Source organism: Ostrea edulis, chromosome 2, assembly GCF_947568905.1.
Source record: "Ostrea edulis chromosome 2, xbOstEdul1.1, whole genome shotgun sequence".
In the NCBI taxonomy this organism is placed as follows: Eukaryota; Metazoa; Mollusca; class Bivalvia; order Ostreida; family Ostreidae; genus Ostrea; species Ostrea edulis.
This window is the reverse complement of record NC_079165.1, coordinates 83,494,796-83,514,529: the sequence shown is the minus strand read 5'-3', so window position 1 is coordinate 83,514,529 and position 19,734 is coordinate 83,494,796. Positions and strand designations below refer to the sequence as shown.

Below are 19,734 nucleotides of genomic sequence, written 5' to 3'. Positions count from 1 at the left end.
TCTACTATTGTTACACATCTATCGCTACACATCTATCTACTATTGTTACACATCTATCTACTATTGCTACACATCTATCTACTATTGCTACACATCTATCTACTATTGTTACACATCTATCTACTATCATTACACATCTATCTACTATTGTTACACATCTATCTACTATTGTTACACATCTATCGCTACACATCTATCTACTATTGCTACACATCTATCTACTATTGTTACACATCTATCTACTCTTGATACACATCTATCTACTATTGCTACACATCTATCTACTATTGTTACACATCTATCTACTATTGCTACACATCTATCTACTATTGTTACACATCTATCTACTATTGTTACACATCTATCTACTATCGCTACACATCTATCTACTATTGTTACACATCTATCTACTATCGATACACATCTATCTACTATTGTTACACATCTATCTACTATTGTTACACATCTATCTACTATCATTACACATCTATCTACTATTGTTACACATCTATCTACTATTGTTACACATCTATCTACTATTGTTACACATCTATCTACTATTGTTACACATCTATCTACTATCATTACACATCTATCTACTATTGCTACACATCTATCTACTATTGTTACACATCTATCTACTATTGTTACACATCTATCTACTATTGTTACACATCTATCTACTATCATTACACATCTATCTACTATCGCTACACATCAGATCTAATTTTAATTAGATTGTTTCCTTTGTATGCTATTTTTTTTCCTAATTGACATGTTGGTTGTTTTTTTTTGAAGATTTTAGTTGTAGACATAAAAAATATTAACAATTTAAAAAGTTTTCAAGTTTTGTAAATATTTTTTTTAGTTAAAAATTAGAACATCTACCTGAGTTTTTTTAGGCATGTTTTACTAGATATCCATACCATGCATTAATTCAGTGAAATCTGGACTCTAATATTTGCAAACAAAACACCTTTTTTATTTCAGAGAAATCTCAAAAAGTTAATATAAAGTAATTGTGAGCTTGTATCACTCTTTCGATGGTGAAATCATTCTTCATAGAAGGTGTTTTAACGAGCCATTAAATAAAATTTTGGTGTAATGAGCCACATCAATTTCATGAAAGTCAAATGCTTTTATTGATTGTTATTTTATGTATCATTGAATTTGTAACAACATTTAGATTAAGATTTATAATTTAGATATTGTAACAGTTTAATTCCGACTTACAAATTATTCTTTTTCATCTTCTACTATAACAGGTTATTATGCATTAATGGTGGGGAGGGGGCTTTGCTTCCCCTCCATAACTTTCTGTAAAATTAAAAACAAGGTCCTAGAAGAAATCATTGCATTTGACCTCGAAGTTGAGGGACATCCATATCTGTTATCACTACTGTCAGATGTCCATTATCAAAAACCTAGATAGGATGGTACTACTACCACACTAGATTAACCCAGATAGAATGGTACTACTACCACACTAGATTAACCCAGATAGGATGGTACTACTACCACACTAGATTAACCCAGATAGAATGGTACTACTACCACACTAGATTAACCCAGATAGGATATGGTACTACTACCACACTAGATTAACCCAGATAGGATGGTACTACTACCACACTAGATTAACCCAGATAGGATGGTACTACTACCACACTAGATTAACCCAGATAGAATGGTACTACTACCACACTAGATTAACCCAGATAGGATGGTACTACTACCACACAAGATTAACCCAGATAGAACGGTACTACTACCACACTAGATTTATTGGAATGAAAGTCGCACTGACATCAGAAGTGTGTTCAGAAATATCAGGTTAGTACTAGATTTTTTTCCCCTGAATTACATGTCAACTGAATTTAAATTTCTCTAATTTTTAATAAGGTATAACACATCTGAGAAAATGACTGAGGATTAGAAGTGAGGTATACAATATTTTTTAATTAAAACCTTTAAAACCTACCTTCTTTTCAAGCACAAAAGGGAAGAAAATCATCTGGTTAAATATTAAAACCTTGGTGAGACTCAAACTCAGCCTTGCTAATTAACCCACTAGGCAATACAATTTAGAAGGACAAGGGAATATACATATTATTTTTCTGTTTGTGTTTCAAATGGAAAGTCAGCCATTACGACAATGTGTTATTCCTCTCATATAAACATGGTGTATCCAAAACATGGTGTGTACAAAGTTTAAGTGAGAATTGGTGCATTTTTGTTAAAAACTAAATCAACCACAAAATAGATTTGATCGCATTTTAATAAATTAATTAATTTACAACTGCAATAATTTTATAGATTTTGACAGAATTACAACATGGAGTACATATTGACAACACTGAAGCTCATGAAATATATCTTACATATGAAGCAAATGTTCTGAAAAATATAGCAATCTCTATCAATATATGAACACATGATCCTCTTTTAAAAATTCATTCAGGAAGTAACATTTGAACTTGGTCCCACCTGATCACTTACTCAGTAAAATATTTAAAACATGTAAAATGATAAAAGCTTTTTCTTTGTACACAAATGCTAAAAATTTACACTTTCAAATTAAATAACTTATTTAATTCAGTGCACCAATGCTTCAATCCTGTACAAAAAAGCATTGGATTATTGCTATACAGCCTAAAATTCATTTATACTGAAGTCTACCCAAATTTTTATGAAATTTACATATTGTCATTACAACCTAAACCCACCCCACCCTATTCTACTATACACTGATGTAAGCTAACAATAATTTCTTTGTCCTTTTCACCTGGAGAAAACGACACTTCTCTACACGAAAAGATGATATACACATCAACAGATGCAGATTCACATTGATGTATCAAACATTCATTACATGACGAATTTTCTGCTTAGACTTATTTTCTACATCCATTAACAACAACAAATGATGGTTCTACATAACTAGCACCGTCAAAGACACGGACAATTCAAAAAATACTATTTGTGTCAGCAGATTTCTTAAAACAAAAGCAAAAACAAATAAATACATATTTGGCAACAATGTAACAAAATTTATTGCTCTGAGGAAAACTATTCTTTTCTACCTGAGAGAAAAGGAAACAAACAAATGTATATATTCTCAGCAGTGAATTCTTTTTACAAGTAGCTTTAGCAATCTAACAATGATTCTCTGTAGAATGGAAACAAAAAATCATGTACTAGTATCATATACTAAACCATCATTATTGCTTGAATTTTGCACTGTTATATATCGTAACAAATAACAATCTTGATACATTTTTCCCCCGAATCTTTGAAAACAATTATTGCTTCTCCCGTCGTGCTCAGTAAATCATTTCCTGCTGCATTTAAACCAATGCAACATTTGAGTGGACGATCACTTTTGCTGACATTTGATAAAGTTTTTTGACAGGCCGAGATAAAAACAATTCATTCAACAGCCAAGCAAACATTTCATTGACAATACATCTTCTAACAGATAGTATTAAACTACCGGTATCTGAACACTGATTACGACTATCAGTGACCTTTTTCTCCACAAACAAAAACATCACACAGAGTAATGTACTGTAGTGCATGCTTATAACATTTTCTCTCACAAAAAGCTACTATAAAATGACATAAAATTCATTCAAGTGATAAAAACAGCTCATGACATTCAAATATGTACAGCTGAAGTCTGCACCACCTTGGTAGCGAAATAATCTAAGTTTCTCTGCATGCATAGCCTCTTGCCAGCAGAGGTATTCATGCCAAGCCAAGTCTGTACACTAAATACCAGAACACATTGTCATTCCTTATTGCTCTGGTATATGTCCCTGGTATGGATGCCTGTTGTGTGGCTGTTGTACCCTGTATATTCGGAGGCATCCATTTTGTATCCATGGCTAAACTTGTCAACCTAAGTCAGTATATGCACCCAGTGAAGTGTATAAGTATTTGTGACAATACATTAACATATTGCTGCACAGAAATCTAGGTAACAGGTACCCAGAAAAGGTGTCTCTGGTAGGAACCACTGCCATGGCAACTAATCACCAACAGGAAGGCAATTAGCAGTAACTGAAAGGATGGCATTTCATTGGTCCATTTTTTTTAACTGGACTGTGGTAACTTCTTACAGAAGTCAAACGGTAAGCTTAAAAGAATCTGCAAAATAAAATTAAATACATATTTAGTTTTAACAGAGAGCAATAAATTTTGAATTGCATTCACATTTATCACAATTTGAATTAATGAAGCAGTGATTAAATGATCAATGCATACCATGACAAATCAATGTCTCTTCATGTGCAGTGATAAATGATCCGACCTGGAGAAAGCCCGCTCACATACATTACATTTGAATGGTTTGTCTCCAGTGTGTTTACGGAAATGACGTGTCAATTCGTCTGATCTCGCAAATCGCCATGTGCAGCCTTCCCATGTACATACATACGGTTTCTCACCTGAAAGAGAAATACATATATCTTCATTGACAGAGGTAATGGTGTGCAGTATATTAGAAGGTTTTAATCACATGCATGTGACATACCCTAAACTAACAAAATATATAAAATTTGGAACAAGGGAGACAACTGTGCAAGAGCTTAGTACCTGTATGTGTTCGTCTGTGAGCTTTCAGGTGTGAGCTCTTTGTGTAAACTTTGTTGCAGCCATCAAAGTCACACCGGTGAACCCGTCTCTTTTTTTCTCTGTCTATAAATGCATCACAAGCGGCTGCCATGGGAAACGGTTGACTTTCCGGTCGAGGTGAACTTGGGGAACCCATCATTTTAAACTTACTGAAATAGACAATTATTACACATGTCAAAACAATCTCAAATGTACTTCTTTTAAAAATTATTCATCAGAAAGATATTTTCCTTTTATAAAAATTTTAATATCTCATTTTTCAATTCCATATGAAAATTCCACAAATGTCAGTGACAGTGAAAAATCCAGTCTTTATTAAGGACGTGTTTACGGAACATGGCATCCATTCATAACTTGTCTCCCAGTGTAAGAATTTAACAAGAATTGTCCCCTCCTGTCACCATAAACAACTCACTTTGAGGCCTCTTTGATACGCTGCAGTGACAAGAGCGCAGCCGACCCAATCTTCACAGTGTCTCCTGACATCATCATGTCTTCCTCTGCAAAGTTCAAAACAATACATCTCTGTAGAACTCTTTTGTGTGGTCAGATGATATATGGGGGGCCACCTTAATGCATGGTAGTTATTTACTTATTTTAGCCTCGTTTTCTTTGTTTATGTTGCTATTATCTATAGTTTCTCCCATATCATCCTCATCTTTTGACACACTGTTTCCAAAGTAAGGTTTCAGCTACCAGTAAGAGGCAATAAAAAGTTTCAAATAACTTCATAAGAGTATTGATAAAAATGATCACACTCTGTAATTACAGATTATAAATTTCACTGTCTACTTGTTCCATTTATTGTCTCGTTTTCAAACTGCCGCAGTGATGATTGTTTAGAATTTTATGAGCAATCTGTGGCCCCTTAAAATTCCCATAACATACAATTTTATTTATATTTGAAGTTAGCAATGAGTACAATTGAACCACAATTACACTTTCCATAAATCTAACAAATAGGTGGGATTTAACTCAGTACGACTCTTTTTGTTGATCTATTAAACGAGCTCAGAGCAAGCATTAATGACTTGTAATATCAACATTTGTGCACACAATTTGAATCATTTACATTACGATGGGAAAACATGTTTTCACCTTTGTCTTGCAACATTAACCTTTAAGAAACAAGTAACTGAATACAACCAGGTAGCTTTTTTCCCCTGACTTCTTTCCTACTTTTGTTATTGTTTACTCAAGAGAATTTTGTGAGCAGTTCATCCCCTGTCATCAAACACAAACAATGCAGCTAGTTTTAAAGACCCTATCAAATTCTGAACTCCACAAAAAGTGTGAAATTTTTGTGGCCTCAATAGTACTTTTTGGGGGGTCACCTGGATCAGTGTATTAGACAGATTAGATCCAAGTTACCATTGTTTAGTGGCGTGAACCTAGCTACTATTACAATCCAACACATAATGATATTGTGATTCCGACACATAATGATACTGTGATTCTGTCAAATATGGAAGTGATTCAGCAAAAAATGATTTACGATCGGGTGATCCCCACAAGGCAAATTCTGTAAACAATTACGCAATAACAGTTTAAAGGGTGAACAAATAAACAGATTTCTGGTGTAAATATTTACGTAAATTCACCGACCACATTGGACTATTGGTTTGTTACAAACAGAGGTTTTCTTACAAGTCTCATGGTTTATTATGTAAAGTAGAATTTGGAATATGAAACCCAATCTGACTAGCAATAAAGATACCTCGATATAAATCTGACAATGTTCATCTATAAAACAAATTATAGCTGAGAAATCATGGCACATGTTTTATATCCCATGAGGGTTAAACATGGTATGAATTTCACTCCTAGAAATCATAAATTTACATCTGGCGATGTATATCAAGATAAATTCTGTGTGTCTCAGAGAAAAAATAAATTGAAATCTCTGCATGGCTCATTTACAAAATCTGAACAGTATACACATGCAGGCAGAAGAGGGCAAACACCTACCCCCGCAAACCCCTCCTCAGCTGCATGTTCTGTTTCAAGAATCAATCAGTTTTCGACTAGAACATTTTTCATGTTAATTTTTTTTATTTGCATACAAATGTTTATGAAAACAAATTGAACCGCTGGGGTAGCCCATCCCAACATACTCAGTGTGATTGTGAATTCAATAGGTCTCCCCATCCAACGGTTCAATACTGTTCATACAGACTCGCAAGATCAATGGGAACCAACATCCGCTAAACATAATGGAATATTCTAAAAAAGAAATCCCCTATCCCATTGACATTGAGGGAGCCTATTGGCTGTTATTGAACCACACTAGCATTTCCTCTCGTCCTTTGTCCTCCTAATTATGAAGATGAGGCTTTTTGAACTCAATTAATAATTTTACATTTCAGCTTTAATGGCTCCCTTAACTAGTCTCATTCAGAGATTGCAATTTTTTTCCAATGTAACAATTTCACCCCCAATGAAATGCTTGTAAGAGGAAGGCTGTTGTAATTCCCTCTGATATTCTACACACATTAGGTTCCATTTTAAATCCCAAATCAGGAAGAATTGATCACAGCGACACAGAGAATTGAATTTCAATGAGAGCAATATGAAAGTAATTTGTTAATTTTTTTTAACATTGCAAGACTAGGTGTAAGCATTCTCAATACAAATTTAAGATCAATGACAACACCCCACCCCCACCCCGAAATTGTTGGTTATCCTTTACAACTACTGACCTTTCTTCACACAGCTTATGTCTATAGGGTGACTGCCGGAGTGATCTGGGGACTTCTTACTGACTGACAAATCCACTGGCTCTGTCTGCACCGGCTGTAACACAGAAAATTCTCACAGTCAGAGAGTCTAACTTACCACAATATTGCAATACATTAACTCCAGGAAAGTTTGTAAAGAGCCCCGCCTACACCTAGCTTATCCCTACGTACAGTCCGTGACTACTTCATCAGTCTTAAGGCTGACTATGTCTGTACGCACATAATCAAAATCACCACAAAGGCAAGGTGTGGCCCAGAGATATTGAGTGGCTTCTAAAGTAGGTGAATAATTATAATAAGTCTACTGTAATGCACCTGTCTGTATAGGACCACACCCCCCAGCGGTGATCACTGTGCGTGTGCGAGAAAACTTCTTCCTCCGACTATTAGGGCACACCTAAATGATCTCACACAAAAAACAAAAATCGTTAACATCTTCTTAGGCTTTGACATTATTTTATGATATATGGATATTATTGTAATATATCATCTCTAAAAAAGAAATCGGGATTATTGAATATATATTGACTAGGTAGACTGTCGAGCTCAAAACCCGTCAAAGCAGATCAAGACTTCCGTGAATAATTGAAAGATATATGCACAATGAATAATTAAGAGTCCAAGACAAAACATGGGACAAATCAATATAATTGGAGATCTCAGTGCATAAAAAAATAACTAGGGCATGCAGGCATAAAAAGGAAGAGGGTCGAAACCTAACATTATTACGAGAGTCACACAAATACAATGGTTTATAACAGGAACCAGGCAAGGAAATTTTTTTCTGTAGCATGTTTTAGAGTACATCCACAGAAAAAGAGCTGAATTTTAGTTCTGTTTTGTCAATACCAGAACTAGAAAATGACTCAGAACTTCACAGGGGTAGCAGAGAATCTCTTAGGAATATTGATTCCTGTGGTCTGCATTTGATTGAAGACTAGGTATTATATAACGGACACAATACATTCTACACTATGACAGATTCGTATGGTCCTACTCGGAAATGTTCTTAAACATCGGATTCAAAACAAACTCCCTAAACAGATATGACTCAGAACAGTCACGAAAAGTTTGTTCATTATCTAAAAAACAATTTCATTATTAACTGCTTCTTATTGAAAACAGAACTACAACTGGTTCAACTCAGAACTTGTTTAACTCCGAACTGGTTCAATTTTATCCTCAACTTAAGAGCAGTTCATCAAGGATATATACCGGTAAGTTGTAACTCAAAAGAAACAAGAAGTTCAGGTAGACATTATGTTGTAAAGCCCATAGAGAGCATACATACCCAGGAATACAAATAGGACTGGTTACAGCCTACACAGGGCGGCATCCCAAACACCGGGTACTCCGGGTAGGGCTGGAAATCCTCGTAGTAAGTTAGATGCATCCTGGTTATGTTCTACTAGTTCGGTGTCAAACTCGAGGTAGTCTATTTTGTGATATTTATATCCTGTCTCTATTTTAAACTTTCTGGTCCCTTTCCTTCTATTTATAGATTTTCCTTTCAAATGATACTTTTATATTTGATAATGACAGCAGGATTCCGGATTGCAGATCTGGTTACTGTGAGTGGACAATTCAACACCTACAGGGATGTTACTCGTCTTTTAAAAACAAATTGTCAAAGTCCAGTAGAATTTAAATGCCACGGAATTGATAAAATTGTCACAAAGGAAAAACAGCAAGTGATCACACTATAATTCCAAAATCAACAATAAATCCCTCTATCACTTAGTAAAAAAAAATCAATGTCTCTCTAGTGGTCAGTCACTCTCTGATGATCCAGGACAGAAAATTTCAGCCGTATGATCCGGTCGGGGAATACGATGTTAACAGTGAGGCTAGGTATAACTAAATGATTGGCGTCAACTGATTTAAATTCAAAAAGTTACCTCACCCAGTCTCTCCAGGGGGTGAACGGAACATTTAAACTGCACCGATTTCAATGGGCTACAGACCCCCTGGTTCTTCGATTGATTTTCTGATTCTAACAATGCATTGATATACAATACACCAACGTAGTGAAATGCCTTTTAAATATGATATTTTAAATGCTCCACAGGTGAGGCATAGAGAAGGCGTGAAGGCTGAAAAATATTATGGATTGATAGCCATCGAGTTGTGACGGCTTCTGTTACCTCAGATTAGATAGACTATTGGTGGGTGTGTATGAGGCAGGGCTGCACACCTTTGTTATTGAAGCTTGGAGATTTCATGTAAATACAACCTTAATATTCTGCACAAAAGATGTGGGTAATAGACTTATCAGTTGATCTGGCCCACAGAGAGCACAAATTCTGCCGAATCATGGCATTTAGTCTGTTCTATAGGCTTTGCATCTCTTTAGGAATACATTTAAACGATCAATGACATATACTTTTTAAAAGATGAAAACGATCGACAGTTTAGTTCTCAGACATGGAAGGTCTCCCACCTTCACCACTGCTAACGAGGTCTTTGTCAAATTTGAAATTTAAAGAAAAGTTCAAATGTCCTGACATATGGAAATCGACAATCAAGATAGCTTTTCTGATTTGGTAACGTGGCTTCCCATAGATGTCATTCTTGACATATTTGTTCACAAAGGTGCCCTCAATTAATCAGACCCTGTTAATGATGCCACACAGCAATCTAAAGGGGAAAAAAGGGAGGAGGGGGCAAAGACAAAAAATACTTTTAAAATTTCCACTGGAGAATGCTAACATAGAAAACATTTTATTTATATTGATCATGGTTCTGTTGCTTTGTCATGAACAGACAGGATTCCTGCAACTCTCATTTCAAACTGGTCAAAGTCTTCAGAGGGAGGGGGAGGTAGCTTAATATCATCTATTGATTGTCAAATTAATCCAGTGAAAGAACTTTATTGAGGTTAAGGGGATGTTATCAACATTGAAATAGAAATATTTATCTTAATATGTTCCCTGTATCCTAAACATCAGAGTGGTAATGGTAGTCAAGGGTCGCTTTAAAGGGTATTTCATGTCACTCTCAATCCCCCTTGTAACACTCTACTGAGATACTGCCACAACAATGTGTTATAATTATACAAATTTAATGACAGCCAAAATTTCCATGAAAATTTATATGCTTTACTTTTATTTATCTGACACCTCCAGGATTGGCAGGTTAATAGTCATTTGATGGATTAAGACTTTTTCTTGGATCCTTAAAGAAAACTATGGGAAATCCCCATACTATGTTTTAAACTGAGAGTTTGAACATGATATTATGGCCCTTTAAAAGTTTACAGAGGTCAGGACCCCCAGAGACTTTTTTCTCTGACTTCATGCCAATCATATTCTCCATGTCACCTACTGTGATTAAAGAAAACCCACAGAAAGTACACAGGTGCTCTTTCAGTTATCATCACATCAACGCAATTACTGGAATGTTTGTATGAAGTTCTTTTTAATTACTATTTTCAGCAGCTACTGAAACATAACTGATATTTTCGATATTTTCACTGTTCGTCATACTATTCTGGGGCTTGTTGTGTCTGCTAGCCAATGTCTACTTGTAATTTTTTATCTTCATATCAACAATTAAGCATCTTATTTACAGCAACAACAAAAAAATCCTCTCCTGGAGATCGCATTCATTTGAATTCAGTGAAGCATACAACTGATATTTAATGCAGGGCAATCAGTGCAAACAGAGAACAATACAATCGGGACCACAGCAGGGGGTTTCCATGCTGACCCCACCTTGAACAGGGAACCAGCCAAACTACCAGCTTTTTTTTCAGCCACACACCAAATGTACCAACACAGTGATGTTACACGTCAGGTTCATTAACTACAAAACACGCTCCTGCACCCACATATATTTGTCTTGGGCAAATACGACAAGCTTGCAAACCTCCCACAGCACTCTCCGAGAAAATCTGAGCGCAATATAAACTTACTCTCAGAGATTCAAGATTCTTTACTGGCAAATTCATACCATGAAAAAAGCCATCATTACAAGCTAAATTATCATACCTAAAAGTAGATAATGTATAATGTGTGCAAATTCCTATGCTGGTATCTAAATGTTTATGGTCTGCCCCACCTTCTGCCATCACCCATGGCAACAGAATTACATCATTGCGACTGGGATCATGGAGGCAGAAACCTTGTGATAGAATACTTTGGCTGTCAAAAATCTTCTCTGTAAAATTATACCTTTTACCAATGGAATTTTCAATCACAATTTCATATTCAAAATTTGAAGAATTAAAAGTGTTCTCCACTGAAAATCTGGCATTAAATTTCTCCAGAATTTTTTGTACTTCTGTTGTTCACCATCTCTTCCATACACAATCAGCAGAATCAAGTTTAAAAAACCAAGTTCTCCCACAAATCTTAAATGTGTACATTAAAGATTAAACAGTGTAAATGAAAGGACATACATCAGCACTGAAATTGACGACTAACAAGTTTACTTTCAATTTTTAGACTTTTCAATTCATTATAATTTATTTTCATGAAATCTTAAACATTCCTCTACCCCCGCATTTTAAATCATAGGTATTTCTACTCAACTAGAAATATGTACGAGAAAGAAACTGTCTCAAATTGTTAACACAGGAAATATTACCTTTGGTACATTAGCATTAATTTTGTCATTGAACTATACCCAAGCAAATTATCACTCCATAAGTCTTCTCTCGTTTGCATAAAAACACCACAACTGGAACATTAAAGACTGCTTTTGGGCGACATTTCTAGAATGATAATTCTCACATAATTTGACAACTAACATATCTATCGCTGGTATTTTTTGGCTATAATCGCTTCCAGTGTTACCTCAGACTGAAGAGACATTGTGCAAGTACAGATTGGGGGCCAACTACCACGTTAATGATCCATTACACACTGAAATTTACTGCCTTCAGTCATTTGCAACTTAATTAGCTGGTTACAAAATCAAGTGTGCAAGTACTGCATATCAACTTCAAACTAGAATATTCATTAATTTTGTATATGACATAAAATGCTTGGATTTTATACCCAGTTAAATGGAAAAGCAGCATAAAACACAAACCAAGAAAAGAACACCCCCAAACAAACCATTCCTAAAAGGGACCAAAATTTGCACGATGAAGTAGCCCAATAAGAGCATGAATTTCTGCTGACTTAGAAGTATAAACTGATGCAAAAAGACCTCATAAAATGGTATGATAATAGAATAACACACCCAGTCATTGAAAATCGGAAATTGCTGACAGGATCTAGACGAACAGGAAACCCACATTTTAACCAGGAAGATGACTTACAGAGCACTGGTGATGCAGAGTGGAAATGTATGTGCATTATAAACAGCCACCTGCACGAGTATGTGAAATATTAACAGCCACCTGCACGAGTATGTGGAATATGTTTATTCACCAATGAAGGGCCCTGGGGGGAGGGGCGGGACATATACAGTTTTTTTTACACAATAAACTAGTAATTAAACCTATAAATAACAATCATTCAGATGGACCACTACTGTCAGAGGGGGGGATGTACAGTTTTTAATCAATAAACTAGTAATTACATTTATAACAATATCATTAATGATAATACTGTTCCAGTTCACAGAGTAGGTATGGACATGTTTTGTAAACAACATTTAAACCAAGTACAGGGACAATACAAAGAGTACTCTGATTTTTTTCTTCTTTAATTAAATGGTCTCAAGTATTGCATTTACTGTATCATAATTGCATTAAATACGAAATCCAAAATGCTGGTACATTTTTATTTGTATTTTCTGCTGTGGGTGTGACCTGAGATGTATCATATACCATATCCGTCAGAGGATGACTTTGTACAGGATCGCTGCTACCAGGAACATGATCAACGATTGTTCAGAGACAACAGAGAAATCTAACAAATCAAAATATATACCACACCTTCCTAATCATCAGAAACACTGCAGCAACAGGGGTGGATCCAGTCAATTTTGAGAGAGAGGAAGGGCCATTATTCAAGTATTGATAGATAATACTTCTTCCACTTCAATAGGGGGTATTCAGCCCCCAAATAGGCACAAAAGTAAACTTTTTTTTGGCAACAAATTTAAAAACCAAAGAGGTAGGGGTGTGCAACCTTTGTACCCCCCCCCCCCCCCAACCCCCCTTCACAGCTGTCCGTCCTCCTAAAATAGTGAAGAGTACACATAGCCTCCTCATACAGCAGCACATTTATTTCAAGACAACTAATCTACAGTATAATTACTTCAAAGCAGACATAATTTTATTATCAAATGGTGGAATTATAGGATGAGGTTAATGCAGTAGAAATTTTGCTGCACCAGGCATCTCAACAGGCTTATCTTACAAGCATCTAAAGCTAATAAATAATTACAGAAACCTTAGCAGACACAAAGAGTAAGTCATGCATACTATCTTTAATGTTAACACACTACCACAGAAAACAACATATACACCTCAATTTTAAATTTATAATTGATGAACAAGTGAGAGCTGAAAGTTACTGAGACATGGATGAGAAATCAACAACAAAAATTTATTATCGATTATCAGAAATTATCGAAAGACCGCAATCAATTACATAATCAGTTAAATGTTTATTTTCAAAAATCAATAAGGCAATCTTTATTATGAAATAAAAACATGTGATTGTATGTTATATGCTTCACGGCAGGCTTTAGCATTGGTATTTCTCTTTTAAAATGATGCATGACAGGGTCTTTATCACAACACAGGGCTCCCTCTACCCCTAATCCAACAAGTTAGAGCCTCGGTTAACGTCCCAAGTCAAAAGTTTCTCGCCATGAACCTCTAGCATGCTGGAGTACGTCTACCCACAACTTTTGTTTTACTTAAATGAAATTGCTTCCATTGAATTCTCTGTTGTGAATTTGTTATAGCCTATCCGTAACGTTATACATAATACATTGAACATGATCGATTGTAAAAAAAACACAATAATCTGAACTGACGAGCTTTTAGCGACATGTATTCGATTAAAATGCCGATTATCGGAATATCACTATCAGAAGATATCTCTAATTGTCATGTTTCTGAATTCCGACCCTTAAATACTAATTCACAATGCTATTTCTATATTTCTCCTGTTGTAAACAGATTGTTGTTTGCCAAATGTAAAGTTTTATCACATGCTGTAAACACACACAAGTTTGCTAACCACATACTGTAATGATACTTATCATTATGTCTATGAAGTATTATGATTATACAACAACAAACTTTACAATATCTTACTTTACATTTATCTAACATTAAGGCTACATATTTTACGATATCTTAAGTGTACATTTACGTAACTTTAAGGCTACATACTTTATGATATCTTATTGCATATCTATCTAACTTTAAGACTGCTCCTTTTTTCCATTGAAACATGTCTCAAGATTGCGATTATTTAATTGGAAATATACACTGGGATGTCCCCTGGTGGAAGCTAATTTTCATGTTTACAGTAAAGTGAAAATACTTACTACCATAAGTATCAACATATAAAGTTAAGCAGCACATGTATTAGGTCCTCAATCAGAACGACACAAACACAAGTTACTAACCTTGCCTCCATTCTTCGACTCATCCTTGGACAACAGTCTGTTCACCATCTCTCCATCAGTCAGTGGGGAGGGGGAGTTGGCCGTCAGATTAACATCCCCATTCAGCTGGGCCTGTTTTATTCGTTTTTTCAGAGCAAACATTTGTCCGATAGACGTAGGTTTATTTGGAGATCTATAATTGAACGCACTCTTAATCTGACTTAGTTTGATCAAGGCCAGTTTCTGGTCTGACGTTTTGGGGACAGTTTTTGTAAAAGCACTGACGCCCTCCTCACCGATGACAGGAGAATTGATGGGCGAGGGGATCTGAGGTATTACACTCCCGTTAGAGGAAACGGACGAGTCCAAGGAATTTGGGCTCAAGTCTGACAGGGACTGACGTTCTGGACTAGGATTTTCGAGTTTGAACTGTAAACCACACTGTATGTGTGTACTTATTGGCATGGGTGAGTCTCGGTATAGAACACTGCTGGGCTCTGTTTTGACACATTTAAATGGAGGTTCGTCATTAGAATCTTCGTCGTCTAATCGAGGGGAACCTTCTGAAGATCCGTATGGCGACTTAGAGGAACTGACATCCGAGTCTTCTGTGTGCTTGAACTGCTGTACCATTGGAGCACCATCATCTGTCATGGCCGACATCTGAAAAAAAGTTATGCAACAGTTATGAGCTACTTAACACAACATTATGATATTCTGTGGCAAACTTTCATACCTGTATCCAGTACATGTACCAATACATATCAAAAACAATATATGCAGTATATGGTGGAGTAAATAGCTAAAATCACTTTAAAACTCTCAAGAACCATAATAATTCAAAGAATTATGTTTTTAAAAGGTTATTTGTCAGACTTTTACCTTCAGAGAATTCCAATATGACAGCCTAACATCCAGACACCTCATAGTCAAATATTAAAGTTTAGCGCCTTGTTAGGACTTACGTATATATAAAACTATAAACCTCTACATAAACTGTCACTAATCCTCCACAAATCATTGACAATTCATTAATTAACTCAGCAAGCATGGGGAATTATTTTCTGCCCCCGATCATTAGCATACTGTATACTAATTCGCAGGTACCGCATTCCAGTATGGGACAAGAGGACATAATCACAAAATATTGAACCCTTCTGATAGCAATTCATTTCTTGGTGCATTGTTAACTAGTAACCAACTTGTGTTCAACCAGTCTGGGACATACAATGTAGTTTAATGGGACAGAAATACCAGTAGTTTTAATTTCAATTGAATCTGTGTATCATTTTCTAAAATGCATGCTTAAATAGAGAAAGCAAACAACCAAAAGCTGTGGTGAGTGATTGAAATTTGATGGCTCTTTGACAGCCTAATACATCAAAATTCACCCTACACAGACAGCCCTACACAGACAGAAGTGTGGTTCACTTTGACCCTTTCCTTGAAGTTAAGAAATGACCTAATTGACAAGGTTCAACATTCGGAGTACTGGTATTTATCTGGTCTCACAAAAACAAACGGAAGCTAACACTACACAAAATATGCTAATCAAATGATAATTTCTGACAATATCAACCTATCAAAATATTTCTTGGATGTCAAAGGCAAATATTTTCACACTAATGAGGTTTTTAAGAGTGAAAAATCCTGTTGTTTCGACATTTTACAGTTTGACGTAACATTGCACCAAGAATTCCTCCTCCATAATTGCAGGCTTCATTACCACAACTTCATACGATACCATAGGTCTTGAACAATTCATAATGAAATGTTGGTAAACAATGGTGAACATTTTTTAATTCAACAGAAATTTAAAATGGAATATGACATTACAGCTTTATTATGTGCCATACAATATCGTCTGTCTTCCCACCACCAGGAAATGACAAGAATACAGATTTTAGATATGAAAGTGCAGATATACTCCAATGCACTATCACATTCGGCAACTGTATTTAGTAATTTCAAAAAATAGAAGATGCATTTTCAATAAATTGCCACTTTCAAGGTTATGTGTATCATATCGCTAAAAGCAAAACAAAATTTGCCCCACTTTGATTATCATAAAGAAAAAATAATTTATTATCCAATCTAAATCAATATGCACCCATTCAGTATGTAAAATCTCTCAAATTATGACTGATTGCTTGATCAATTTCTAACCAAGTAACCCATTTTACATATCAACCGACAAAATAAAGACAAAGCACTTTTAGGGAAGATTAAACCTCAATTAACAAAGCTCGTTGAACAGAGAAATAGATGATTATATAGCATTGCCTTAGGAAATAAACAGTATAAATCACAACCATTCCTTATAAAATTTATGTACTGAAATTCTAAGAAATGAGCACACTTTCATCTTTTTTCAAGTGTAGGTGAAAAAAAAAAAGAATGTTGAGGTCACAATAGGACGCAAGTAATGTACACAAATTTTTCTATTGCTAATAAGTACACGTCAATTTTTCGATGGATTTATGAAGTATGCGGCATAATGAACACACTTTATAATTCATCTCCGAGAGGTACGAGTCAAGTACTATGTGAATCACAGTCCTCTAACTATTAAATTGTGTGAACAAGTACCTCCAGTCAACAAAACACAGGCCAACAATTATAAATAATTTAACACAAAGGCATTTGAATAAAGCAGAGAAAATTCAGTTGACTGGATTTACACAAAATGCAAAACTCCACACGTTTTTACACTTCACCACACATAGAAATCTAACTGCATAATTTCTCCTTTATAACCTACATTATAATGTAACTGCTATCAGCTGGCTCTGCCTCAACTTCACACACACAACACCTCCCCTTCCTTGTGAATCTTTTGTGTACTGGTCTTTTTCCCAGGAGTCATGTATAGCTGTACTAAAAGAACGCCTTCTATAATCTCCTTTACAGACTAAAAACATACCGTCACACAATCCCAAGGGAAGGCTTGCTAATCCTCCCTAGCAAAACCTTGGTACAAAGTCACTGAGATAAAACACAGTACAAGTGGAAAACCTATTGGTAGGTGTGTCTCGGCTGGGTCAACAAATGACCCCTAGTCATATTATCTCTGAACAAGTTAGCAGCTGACATACAACATGTCTATTTACCCTACAGATATAGACGTAATACACATACAGACGACCGCACATAAATCATGTATAGTCCTCCTATTTCTTTCTCTCTCACACATAAATACCTTCACAAAAGAGCCACACCATCCAAAATCAAGGGAGACTTCAACTTAACAACTGCATCAGCATCAGCTGTTGTGAGAAATTATCTTCCTCCCTCTGCATATGCATTACAGCTGTTAGAAGCACCTCCTACCAGCCACTCCCTGGCTACACCCTATCAGTGACTGACATGGTGACCTTATATATATACAAACACTATTTCCTGCTGAACTCCACCGTATAAACATCTCAAGAGCTCACCGTTTTATCACGCTTTAATGTATCCTCAACTACAGTGGGTCAGACAATTTCGAAATTAGACATGTAACAATCATGTAACTAATTAAATGTTTAACCATACAGACTCTACAGTGCTGTGAGACCATCATAGTAAGAAAAGATGAAAATCAATACACAGGCAAAAACGAAACCACATTTTACAGTGCCGACCATTAACCTTCATACTAGACCATTAACCCTCATACTAGCCATTTGCAGGGAATGGGATTTTTCCCCCAGCTTTTCCCTATTATAATTACCAAACATTTTCTTCTTTGGGAAGATTCTAAGCTGTTATATCTGGCAGCACAAAAGGAAGTCAGAATTTTGTGTGGGAGACACATAAATTGTCCAGTTGTTGACGGGCAAAAAAAAAAAAACCTGTCATTTTCTGTAGTCAAACCCTTGCCAAAATGCAAAGCGTTTTATTCAAATCTTATTACATTTAATTTATGGCTGCAGGTAGCAAGTCTGTAGAAGGCCAAATTGTGTCAATTTAAAGGAAAGTATAATTAGCGGATGTGTACATTCTGATTTATGTTTATATCTACACATTTAAATGGAGAATATTGTGGCCAAAGCTTATTTGTAATTTACATATAATCAGACAAGACTGGAATATGAGAGTTTCTGTCATGGCCTCTCAGGTACACAGATCAAGTGGACTTGAAGTTCAACTGGCTTTTGAGTTTTGGCGCCAATTCATAGAAATGTTGAAAATAAAAATTTACTTTTGTTTCCAAAAATCATACTCTTAGTTTAGATGAAATGTATGTTTATCTTCAACTCTAAAATGTAAGCTGACCCCGAAAGTATTTCCTTTCATCACTACATTTTTGTTTGCACCTTCTTAACTACACATATTTAAAACCATGCTGTACTGTAATTTATAAAGATTTAATTTACGTAAAACAATTATGCAAAACTTTCCCATTTAAGGGTAAGCATACCATTACAACATGACATTCATCATCTTAATTAGTAATTTGTGGTACCATACTTTAAGTTAGATGAGAAAACATTTGGAACTTACCCTTTTTTTATAATACATAAAGAAAACACTAATACGGAAAACACATCCATGATAATTTTAAGTCTCTGAATTTCACGTGAGATATGAAGGCCCTCTATTGAACTGTAATGAAATACTGTCATTAAAAACTTCCAGATAGCTCTGTCAATCACCAAAGGAAATCAAATTACCGCATCCTTCACCACACCTCAAATAAGAAAACATTTAAACACAACTCACTGACTACATAGACATGCACTAGTCAATGACAAGACAACAAAAATGTGCAAGCCATGTCAATGGTACAAATTCTATGCAAACTGCACTCTCATTTCACAACTTAAAAACAGTCAATTACGAAAAGGATTACAGACAC

The 19,734-nt window shown here is 35.4% G+C and overlaps 1 protein-coding gene across 9 annotated transcripts in view; it reads right to left on the bottom strand.

Annotated features, from left to right (window-relative positions):
• Window positions 1-2,260: 2,260 nt before the first annotated feature.
• Window positions 2,261-19,734, bottom strand: part of LOC125682360 (Krueppel-like factor 8) — a 32,120-nt gene continuing 14,646 nt past the window's right edge. For 3 of the 9 annotated variants that reach the window (XM_048922868.2, XM_056155207.1, XM_056155208.1), the window contains 6 exons: window positions 14,913-15,554; window positions 7,335-7,428; window positions 5,051-5,135; window positions 4,597-4,784; window positions 4,267-4,448; window positions 2,261-4,149 (listed from right to left, as the gene is read on the bottom strand). In XM_048922868.2, coding sequence (XP_048778825.1) covers window positions 4,276-4,448; window positions 4,597-4,784; window positions 5,051-5,135; window positions 7,335-7,428; window positions 14,913-15,554 — 1,182 coding nt within the window. In that variant the 3' untranslated portion in view covers window positions 2,261-4,149; window positions 4,267-4,275. Of the gene's footprint in view, window positions 4,150-4,266; window positions 4,449-4,596; window positions 4,785-5,050; window positions 5,136-7,334; window positions 7,429-14,912; window positions 15,555-17,652; window positions 17,769-18,090; window positions 18,441-19,379; window positions 19,669-19,734 lie in introns of those variants that run through there. The other 6 variants (XM_056155205.1, XM_056155206.1, XM_056155204.1 and 3 more) reach the window with 6 other exon arrangements.